General features: G+C 31.3%; 1 protein-coding gene across 3 annotated transcripts; it reads right to left on the bottom strand.

Moving 5' to 3' along the window:
* Positions 1-380: 380 nt before the first annotated feature.
* LOC132720570 (uncharacterized) lies at positions 381-10,851 on the bottom strand. 3 transcript variants are annotated; one of them, XM_060704730.1, is made up of 11 exons: positions 10,743-10,851; positions 9,876-9,961; positions 9,117-9,213; positions 8,209-8,275; positions 7,761-7,871; positions 6,530-6,597; positions 6,150-6,205; positions 4,191-4,290; positions 1,914-1,975; positions 1,249-1,284; positions 381-587 (listed from the first exon to the last, which is right to left on the bottom strand). In XM_060704730.1, the coding sequence occupies exons 2-11, from the start codon at positions 9,953-9,955 to the stop codon at positions 425-427; spliced, it is 840 nt and encodes a 279-aa protein (XP_060560713.1). In that variant the 5' UTR covers positions 9,956-9,961; positions 10,743-10,851; the 3' UTR covers positions 381-424. The 3 variants fall into 3 exon arrangements, with proteins under 3 accessions (XP_060560713.1, XP_060560712.1, XP_060560714.1); XM_060704729.1 differs by having other exon boundaries at positions 1,198-1,284; positions 10,743-10,850; XM_060704731.1 differs by lacking the exon at positions 7,761-7,871 and having other exon boundaries at positions 1,198-1,284.
* Between the last annotated feature and the right edge of the window lie 1,039 nt (positions 10,852-11,890).

Below are 11,890 nucleotides of genomic sequence, written 5' to 3'. Positions count from 1 at the left end.
TGTTGATCAACATTCCTGTAAAGTTTCATGACTCTAGGTCAAATACTTTTTGAGTTACATGCGACACAAGTTGAAAATTGCAAAATTTTACAAAGTCAAGGGCAATAACTCTAAAAATACTAAATAAATGCAGACGAAAATATCCAGGTGCACAACTACACATGCTGATCAACATTCCTGTAAAGTTTCATGACTCTAGGTTAAATACTTTTTAAGGTACACAAGAGAACGGACGGACGGACAAGGGTAAATCTAAATGCCCGCAACTAAAGTGGGGGCACAATAAAAGCAATGAATAAGAGCATTTATCATCAGTGAAAAATAGATACTAAGAAGATAAATGTAAAATTCTAAGTTCAAAGTACACATAATTATTGAAATAGAAGCCCTTCAGATACAAACACTGTCACTGAAATGTCAATATTCAAACACAATTTTTTCTTGTTTTACGGATCAAATCCCTAATTTCCACTTCTGTCTCTCTGCAGCCTTCATCGGCCTCTAAGTAGGTTATATTCTTGTAACAGGCTACGATGAAGGCCAAAGCTTCATTCAAAAGCAGATAAGCCGAGTAATTGAGTGATAGTCTGAAATAATCCAAAGATAACTGGTGCTACATCATTTATATTATGAGTTTTATTATCGGATAAAAGTAGCATAATTAAGAGAAGTAAAAAATCAGCAAAATACTTATTCAGTGTTTTTCCAAAACAATAAAATAATTTGTAGTTAACAGAAGAACAAATGTACTAAACATACATAATTTTTACATCAACTTGTTTTCAAACTAAAAATGTATCATCACGCCACGGATGCCCCCACATGCATCCATAATTTCAAATGTTATGAAAATATAAAATTCCAAATTTGCTTGCACAAACCATTTTTTCATTCTAGGTCAAAGCCCTTAATTTTATTTTAGTGTCATGATTTTCTTTCAAAGAGGTTTACATCTTCATTTTAAAAATTTTGTAACATGTTAGTGCCATGGATTTATTTAATCTACAATGATGTTAAATTTAGCGATAAAAATTCTCTCATCAGTGATAATAAATGCAATTTTTTTCAGTTAAAAGGTAATTAATTGTATATCAATTTGTTTATTTTCTAGCTAGTATACTGTTATGCCAGTGTTTCCTATGTAAACAATAGTTAACATGACTAGTAATATTTAAAGGATAGCATTAAGGGACATACGTTTGGTTTCTGCAGAATAACTTGTACAGACATGAATTTGTCTGTACACACCTCATCATCTGGATTCTTAGTCCTGTTGCTGGATACCTGCAAATATAACCATAAAACTGATTTTTGTAAGTGTAGGTTATTTTTCATTAGTAAGCATTCACAAAGTAAAATTGCTCAAAAATGAAGCAGACACTTGACCTTTTTAATTTCGTAAAATGCTTACAAACGAATACTAACCAATTTAGTGTTAGAAATGCTTTTTTTCAAATCTTATTAATTATCTGGGAACATTCACAGGTGGCAGTATCGGTGTTTGGACACCCCACCCCTATCTGCCCCTGGACTCCTACTACAACCCTGAACAAAATAATTCAAAACGCTAAGCCTTACTATAATGTACTGAATACAAAACAACCGATAAAATTATATATTAAAAAAATTTCCACTATCAAAATTATTGTTAAGATAACTATAATTTTGATAGTGGAAATTTTTTTTATTTTTTTTTTTCTTAAACGGCCACCTGTGGGAACAATTTGATGTTAAGTTTGATTGAATAAAAGTGTTAACTATACAATTTGTTATTCTTTTTTCGTATGATAGAATAAATGCATGTACTTTGTATATCAAATCATTTACGTAAGTGGTTACATGTGCTGGAAATACAATGTTTAATCATATGAAAAAAGTGTGTAATGCCAAAAAATTGTGAAAATCAAACTTACTTTGGGTCCAGCATTTGAAACAGGAAATGCTTTTGTAAACGAAAACACAGTTGTTCTATAGTCTGAAGAAAAATATAATAAGATTAACACACAATTATACATTATAAAACGGTTAACAAGGCGTCCCATAACAATATTACACAAGAAATATGATGGAACATATGAAATTGAGACTGTTTGTTGTGTACTAAATTATCTAATTTTAAAAGAAGTTAGCATAATAGGTATTTTTTTCCAAAATTTTATAACAAAATGAAACAGAAGATATTATGTTTTACATGTATTTTTTACTTATTCTCCAACAAAAAACAAAATATTCATTTTGTATAGTTTTCATATTAAATTATCAAGTTTGGTATCAAAAGAATTTATTTTGAGAAAGAGTATCAATTTCATTAATAGAACCTTCTGCTAATATTGCTTGATTTATAAATTTTTACTTAAATATTATTCAAATTATTGAAAGCAGCACACCTCAAGTTTCATGTTAATTTTCATGAAAAATTAGAAAATGGGTTTAAAAGAATGATATTGTCAAGTAACCATAAAGAAGCAATTTGCGCAATATCTACGACACCTACAATCCATGTACCAAAAAGAGTTAAAATATGCTAAAATAGCCCTTACTGCGTTAGTGACGTAGTAGGAATATACTTAAAATTACTGAAATATCAGTCATTAATTGCCCAAAATATGTAAATAATTATTTGTATCTGGAATATTTTGTCCTTGACAGTCAAGGTCAATTTAAGGTAGACCATGGGTAATGGGCACCATAAGGAACTGTAAAATTGACAACATAGGACAGTTATATGTCTTCAAGGTCACCTGTATGCAAAATTTAAATAAAATTTACCGTGTGGTTTATGAGTTGTGGGTATATTTCTGAACTAAGACTTTGCCATTAGAAAGGCTTATTTTCAGAAATGAGGAAACTGTAAATAATCTGTAATATCATCATTATAAAAAATGTTTTTCTATTGCTCATTGTTAAGAAACAAAAAATAACATTCAGGTAACACATTACACAAGCAAAATGTTTGTTTCTAAACAAAATGTTCTTAATACGTATAAAAATGTTACCCTACCCCACCCACTTTTATCACTATTTTTACCATTTCCCTATCTAAAATGCATTATTCAAAATATCCCTAAAATTTATCGAAATGAGGGTCTGTTTTCAAAGTTTGCCTAAATTTTCTCAAAGGTATATTAGTTTATCATGCGAAATATAAAATACTTTTACCGTGTAGTTTTTATTTTATCGAACTTTGAAAATATCTGGTATCATATTTGCTATAAATTTTGGCATTATTTAGCAAAAAAAATACCTAAAATAATTATATAATTTAAATCAAACTTTTTTTCTTCCATAAGGGATCAGAGAGATACATAAATAATGTTAAAAAGAAAAAAAGAAAGAAAAAAAAGTTGCCCCTTCTGGGGTTTGAACCCACGCCCCTCAATTTCAATGTAGTTTACAAGCGATTCTAGCCTATTTGAATACTCTTCAAAGTGGAGGTAATGCATTATCCATGGTCTACCTTAAGGTCAAAGTCATATGTAAATCATTCAATATGTTTGTTTGGTAGCAAGTCTTGTTTAGTCCAAGTATAAATCAAATCCATACATTAATAACAAAATAATGACAATTTAACAAAAAATCACTAATTTTACCTTTATGGTCAAGGTAAGTAAAGGTCATTTCAACCTTTAATAACATCATGTCCAAAATGTTGTTTTGTCAAAGGATGAAGAAAATCAATTTATTTACCACCAACTTACAGTCAATTATATCATAAATCAGTGAAAATTCAATCATTCAACCTTCAAGGTCAAGGTCATAGAACAGCCAAATATTCCTGCACCAATCAATATTCAAATTATCTGTCAATTGTATGTATTGAAATACATATGAAAACCTTTAAAAGTAACTGTTTGGAAAGACCATGTATAATTCTGACATTAAAAAACATAAAGAACAGTACTTAAAACTTTTCTTTGTACTATTTCAGGTATGCTAAAATTATATTGATTTCCTTTTAATATCTTTAAAAAGTAATGTGCCTGGCATGCAAGTCATGTTCAATAATATGTGAAGTAATTTTTTATTGGAACAAATGGCTGATGAAATGGCAATGATATAGTATGGTTACTTACATATTGGACAGTAAAGAAATATAAAATAACAAGACAAAAATACAAGATTTATACAAATATACAGATGAAAAGGTATGTGAAATATAACAAATATGAACAACATGACATATATCTTACTTTAGGCTTGAAGTAATTGACGCCATAAGAATGTTTTCTCCTAATAACATTTGCATAGTTTTCATCAAATATGTGATGTCTTTGATGACTTTCTTTTTTGCTGTAGAGAAATAAACATTTTGCAAGCATATAATTTAATCATGGTGCAGGTAAATGTTTTGTTTCTTCATTTTTCACAGAAAATTCTTTAATAATTTGTTGTTGATATTTAAAAACTGCTACAACAGCTTCATTACATTTAGATATATCTTGACACAGAAATTTATATGAAATAATTATAAACAAGAGGACCATGATGGCCCTGAAGTCGCTCACCTGTATATAGGACCCCCAGGGCGGGGCCAATTTAAACCAGAGGGCTTTTATTTGAACAAAGTGGGTAAACACCCATTAGAAGATATTTCATGCTTAAAGGGACTCCACTGAGGTTTTTTGACAGGCTGGGACTGAAAATATTTTTTCCTGATATATGTACCATTTGATGTAGGTTTAGACCACTAATCTTTGTGCAAAACTTCAGATCATTCTTGCACTTCGTTTTCCCCGAATAATTATTCAAATTGTAAAAATATGACCCAAAATGAAAAGCGTTCAAACGCTTTTCACTCAAATCGGGCTAAGAAAAACATAAAAATACGATTTTCAATTTATTTCAAAGTATATTTCTTCACTATCTTTGCATATATTTCTGTTTAAAGTGCCCCAGCTCATTTATGTAATAAATTCAAATGTTATGTTTTTCGGCTTTTTACCCTACGTGGAGTCCCTTTAATATCTAAGCTCTAGCTCTTTGATTTAAAACTAGAACTGCCACTATCATGGCGTGAATACCCCCGCATACCACTGTGTCAGAATCAACAGTGGCCATTTAGAGCTCAAGGACAACCTCCCTGCCAAATCGGAGGTTACTAAGCCAGTGCATTGCTAAGTTATGTATTCTACATGCTTCAAATGTGAAAATGTCAAAATCAATACATTGCGGACAGGACATTCTTTAGCAATTGAGAAGATAGCTTTTTTTTGTCAAGGTCCCTTTGACCTTGACCTTTGACCCATGCCAAATATGAAGACTGTGGGTCAAAGGAATCTTAAGTTATAGGGCGGACAAGCTTTTTGAAGTCAAAGCCCCTGTTACCTTGACCTTTGACCTGGGGACCTCAAAGTCAATAGGGGTCATCTGCTAATCATGACTAACCTCCATGCCAAATATGAAGACTGCGGGTCAAAGGAATCTTAAGTTATTGGGCGGACAAGCTTTTTGAAGTCAAGGCCCCTGTGACCTTGACCTTTGACCTGGTGACCTCAAAATCAATAGGGGTCATCTACTAATCATGACTAACCTCCATGCCAAATATGAAGACTAAGGGTCAAAGGAATCTTAAGTTATTGGGCGGACAAGAAAAAACCGACGGACAGCCGGACGGACGGACGAGCTGATTCCAGTATACCCCCCTTACAACTTTGTTGTGCGGGGGTATAAAAAGATTTTAAGTTTTTACTTCACACATATTAGGGAAACAATGAACCAACACCCCCCCCCATCCTGCAGGTCCAATTTTTACCCCAGGATTTTTATTGGAACAAACTTGGTTGACACTCACTCGATGGTGTTCATGATTAGTATCTAAGCTCTAGCTTTTTGGGTTTTTTAAAAGATAAGGGGAGAAACAGGTAGTGATAGATGTGTACTCGACTGATGACATCTACGTTCAGCAGTATATCTGTATTTTCAAATCAAAAAGTCCAAATTTGTATAAAATATTTTAGTATGTATGATCAATAACTAATACGTAATTCACATATTTTTCTAAATATGCATTGTCTTCAGACTGCAACATTGGGACCGACCAAGATACCCTGGTATTTTTGGTTGTTTTTGCAGGTTTGTTAAAGTGTTACCCTCAAAAGGAAATATAGGATCATTATTATCATACATGTATGTTAAATATTTTTACATACCAGTGCTCTTGGTCACAGGATAATATCTCTGTCAAAAATAAAATGGTGTTTTCCCACTGAAAAAACAACAAAGAAATCTCCACATTTTTTTTCTTTTTCATTGTTTTCATGGACAGGTTAATCCACGATTTAAGTTAAATACACAACATCTAAACATAACATTTAAATCTATGAAAGTATAACTTTCTATAAAACCACTAATTTCATGCCCATGAAATTTAATGAATTCAATGAACTACATGGTGATTAAACAGATTCACAGTATATTCTTTGGTCAATACCCCTGTTGCAATGTACAAAATTACATGATGCACTGCTAAATGTTTCCAGCAATAACATATGCTCACAATAGATTTTGAAAATGTCAAATAGAGTTTTACCTGAGAATTTATGAAATTGACAGGTATAAACTTTTCATTCTGTCTGTCATGTCCATGAAATTCTTCCTCTGAAAAAGAATGTTAATGATTTTGAAACTAATTCTTTGAACTGATAAAAACTTTGATGTTTAATATTCATCCTAGATATAAATAGCTGAGTTGTGACTATGAAATATTCATTTTAAGTGCCAACACAATATCATTTATTTTTAAATGTTACTCGACAGTTATGAAAAGAGTATAAGTATTAAGGTAGTACACCCCTAATGCACTATCTCCACTTTGAAGAGTATTCAAATTGGCTAGAATCACTGTAAAGTGTATTGAAACTGAGGGGCGTGGGTTCGAGCCCCAGTTGGGGCAACTTTTTTAATTTCTTTTTTTTTCTTTTTAACATTTTTTTTTAATCTCTCAGATCCCTAATGGAAGAAAAAAGTGTTTCATAATAATTATAAATTTTTTATACGTATCTATGTACTAAATAATGCCAAATTTAATAGCAAATACGATACCAGATACTTTCAAAGTTTAATAAAATAAAAACTACACGGTGAAAGTATTTTATATTTTGTAAGACCAACCAATATACATTAAAGATAATTTAAGCAAACTTTGAAAACAGCCCCTCATTGTGGAAAATTTTAGGGATATTTTACAAAAGGCTTTTTACACATGGAAATGGTCAAATAAGTGTTAAAAGTGGGTGGGGTAGGGTAACATTTTTATACATATTAAAAACATTTCGTTTAAATTTTTATACATATTAAAAACATTTCGTTTAAAAACAATCATTTTGCTTGTTTAATTTGTTACCTAAATGTCATTATTTGTTTCTGAACAATGGGCATTAGGAAAACATTTTTCATAATGATGATATTAGATTATTTTGAGTTTCCTCATTTCTGAAAAAAGCCCTTCTAATGGCAAAGTTTCAGTTCAAAATATGTCCATAACTCATAAACCACACGGTAAATTTTGTTTAAATTTTGCATACAGATTACATTTAAGGCATATAACTGTCCTATGTTGTCAATTTAACAGTTCCTTATAGTGCCCATTAGGGGTGTACTACCTTAAGCAATTTATAGTTAAAATGATTTTGTATGCATGAACAATATTTGGTAATAATTTGTTCAAAATATTTACTTCAATATAATTCTCATTGAGATGAAGATAAATATATTGATGCAAAAAGTACAGTAATTATTAATTTATGTAATAACTGTCTTACCACTATCACTATTTGGTTGTTCTACAATTTCATCATTGGGTTGTTCATCATCATTTATAACTTCATTTATAAACTTTTCATTCTGTCTGTCATGTCCATGAAATTCTTCCTCTGAAAAAGAATGTTAATGATTTTGAAACTAATTCTTTGAACTGATAAAAACTTTGATGTTTAATATTCATTCTAGATATAAATAGCTGAGTTGTGACTATGAAATATTCATTTTAAGTGCCAACACAATATCATTTATTTTTAAATGTTACTTGACAGTTATGAAAAGAGTATAAGTATTAAGCAATTTATACTTAAAATGATTTTGTATGCATGAACAATATTTGGTAATAATTTGTTCAAAATATTTTCTTCAATATAATTCTCATTGAGATGAAGATAAATATATTGATGCAAAAAGTACAGAAATTATTAATTTATGTAATAACTGTCTTACCACTATCACTTTTTGGTTGTTCTACAACTTCATCATTGGGTTGTTCATCATCATTTATAACTACCACCTAAATGTATATACATAAATTAAATATCATTTGTATGGAAGGAAGCTATCAAAAGCAAAAAATAATACACATTCTAAAGCCTCTTTGAAATTCATTTAACATCACATAAAATAAATGATTAGGATATAGATATTTTAGTTCAATGTTGTTCTGAAGAAACACATTTCAATACACATTCTGTTCAATTATCCCATTACCCGATATACACGCCTTTTAATGACTTTTTCACCCCCCACCCCTTTTGTTTTTGTTGAGAAATGTGGTTTAAAAAAATGACCACTAAAAAATGACCCCAGATCGATCATAAGGTAACGTGTTACCAACGGTAAAAAAGCATTTGACTCTATCTCAATCCATTGAGAAGTTGCAGCACTTTGAAATCAATTTTGATGGAAAAAAATCGACACAAAATAGTGATTGTTTGGCAATTTTGAAATGTCCCCTAGTTGCCATGGTAACAGGAAATTTAAGCCTGGGTATATTGTTACAAAGGCAATGGTCCAGTAAACATTTGTGCCAAGTTTGATTAGTGTTGAAGCAGTTTTTATAGTTTTATAGCAATTTGAACTTGTGATGGGAGACTTCTCAATGAAAACAGCCATTTTTCAATGATTTGCTCATGAAGTAATAGGTTAATGTAAAACATTCTACAAAACAACAATTTTCCTTCAAATTTATATGTTAGGCCATGTTTTAAACATGGAAAAACGCGATTTTGGCTAATTTCAGGTATTTTCATCATGTTCTGTTAAGGAAATATAAGGTAAAGCATGTCAGAATTACGAATTGGTCAAACAAGTAATTAATTGACATCAGTGTCAGTGAATACAATCACAAGTACCTCACAATCTTTGCTACAGTAATTCTTCTGTGCATTGGCTACACCTATGCAGTCTGGGTGATACCAATTACTGCACCCTTCACATTGCCTGTATTTGCTGCAGGAAAACAATAACAATGGTCACACTGGCTGACAGTATATAAAGCTCAAAAGTAACATTTTAAAGCAGTAATGAGGCTCTGCACAGCAGTAATTTCATAATCCAGTTTGCACAGTAAGAATTAAAATCACCTTGTATATTACATATAACAATAATTTTGGAAAGATATTACACATACAATTAGTTTCATTGAGCACAGTTTTCTTAAAAAGGCATATGAATTTACCATTTCATTTATAATAGGTAGAATAGGCCGGTGTCCATGACCAACAGTTTAAAGTTTGTTGACTTTGCTTTCAGAAAGTCATTGGTTCTTAAATAGTAGTGCCTGTTACTGCCTGAAAAAGTATGAAGGGGCATCTGAGGTCTTCCTCCAGTAAAGCTTAATGATGAGATCTTTTCCAGCAACAGTAATATGATCATGCCTTGTTCTTATAAAGATGTTACTTAAACTTTTTTTTAGACAGACATGTGTTGTGATAATTACCGTGGAAAACAATACCAGACAAAGCAATGATTCATCTCTGAATTCTTTGGCAATTATTCATAACAATAATTAAAAGGGGATATTATAAATAAAAGTAACACACATATAACACGAAATTATAAATCTTGCTTATGTCTAGCTTGCTTATGTCACAAGACTTTTTTTAACTAACCTTGTCTTTCCATCATTCTTTTTGTTACAAACACAAAATTTTCGTCTTTTCTTCACGGAGGGATAAATGTAAGATGACATCCTTTTCTAAAATAAAAGCAATTTCAATTCAATTCTTGAAATATACAAGCACTTACAATAACATAACATTTTCAACAGTCTGTGATTTTATTGATTGATCTAAATTATAATTTGTTTGGGTCTTGATGAATACAAGATACATTACAACATTAAAACTATTATGTACATTTTGAAAACTAAAACAATAAATTATGTGATCAATATATACGATTAGAAAGTCATTTCAATATCATAAATATGATCAAACAGATTACTATTAATAAGGATCAGACCATAATGATGGTAGCTTAAAATCGAGTCGCGCTCATGCGCAGGAATCGCAAGCATCATATAAAGGTGGACAGATAATGAGAGATGGCGGAATGCGCGGAGAAGCGCAATATGACAGATTTTCACAAGAGGCATATGGCGTTATTGCAGCTTTGTGAAAAATTATACCAGCTATGAAGTATTGATACAGTATATTTTGTGCCGTAAAGTATTAATATATATAAATATGCGAATAGAATGCTGCGAACGCTGAGTAAAAATAAATTATTACCCGCGATTCCCAGATTAAGATAATATTTTTTACATGGTTTAAGTTTGCATTGAATTGTATTACATTTGTATTAATACACATAGTGCGAATAAATGCGGTACACATATAGAAAACTGTGACTTAGTACATAATAAAGTTGGAATTATTTCTTAACTATCATCTTGCTTTTATTTAGATACCGGTTAAGGAATAACTCCCACCGCCAACAGCATCACAAATACATGAATACATATTGAATGCACATACCTTAACTGGTTTCCTGCGTAAGAAACAGTCTTTTGTCCTGGATACCTTTAGAGTCTAAACATTAAAATTTAAAGACAATAGTTAAAATACTTATTTGCTTATTTGTTTATTGTAGAAACATAAAAAACACTGATCAGTAGTTTCAAGGCACATGTCAAATTACAAATGGGAAAAACATTTCCTCCATTACCCGTCTATTCTGCAAGAAGTGGTCTAATGAATATGTCCTATAGAAGCCAAAATATGAATAAATAATTGACAGACACCTTATATCTAAATAACGTTAAAATAAAATTGTAATAAATACAATAAGAAGTATTAAATAAACTTTGTTTCTTAAACAATGTACAAACGTCTGTCTGCAGCCACCCAGTCTAAAATTCAGTTTAATCTTTAAAAACAAAAACATTCTCTCTCTAATACCGCTTACCTGTTTTCTGCTGTAATGATTCTCCTACGACCCTGTTCAAGTGTCATTTATACACCAAGTTTACTTTTCCTAAAGCTTAACCATGATTGTTTTTGGTCAGAATCTTAAGTCACAAGTTAAGCCTCTAATGTCAAGTGTTACATATGCACTATTTTGTTAATAGGAGTTAACTTGTTAATTTAAAGTTTTCTAAATTATTCATCACCATCCATCCGCATCAGCCTATGTTTACAACGAAATTCCTAACAGCTCACACTTTACTCACTCACACATCGTCAGACGCACGCCCCACAGGAAAGCTTATGATTGTAACACTCTAGCTCGAACGATCCCTGGCGATTTTCAGAGTCTATTACACAATAGTAGCCATAGACAGACGTTTTCAGTTTGCAATCTACTTTAAATCCTGGACAAGTGCGCGAAACATATAGATTAAGAGCATCTTTTGCGCAAAACTTTCTACAATATAGACTAAAGTAGCAAGCAACATATTAGTGCTCCTTCAGAGTGAGAGTGAGAGCCAGAAATTGGAGAGCGGTGATACACTCACAAATTAAAGTTATTCATTTAACCGAGTTTGTATCCTTTGCACTCACACAACATTTCCCAAGAAAAAGGTCAGCTAGTACGGACGCCAAGCGCAAAGCTCGAGAGAGTACGTGAGCTTAGTCGTTCTTCTTCTTGGTGTTGAGTTAATACCGTTTCGTCCGTAGTGTCT

Source organism: Ruditapes philippinarum, unplaced genomic scaffold (assembly GCF_026571515.1).
Source record: "Ruditapes philippinarum isolate M1 unplaced genomic scaffold, ASM2657151v2 ctg7727_1_1_1_1, whole genome shotgun sequence".
In the NCBI taxonomy this organism is placed as follows: domain Eukaryota; kingdom Metazoa; phylum Mollusca; class Bivalvia; order Venerida; family Veneridae; genus Ruditapes; species Ruditapes philippinarum.
The sequence above is the reverse complement of the archived record's forward strand: the minus strand, read 5'-3'. Positions and strand labels throughout refer to the sequence as shown.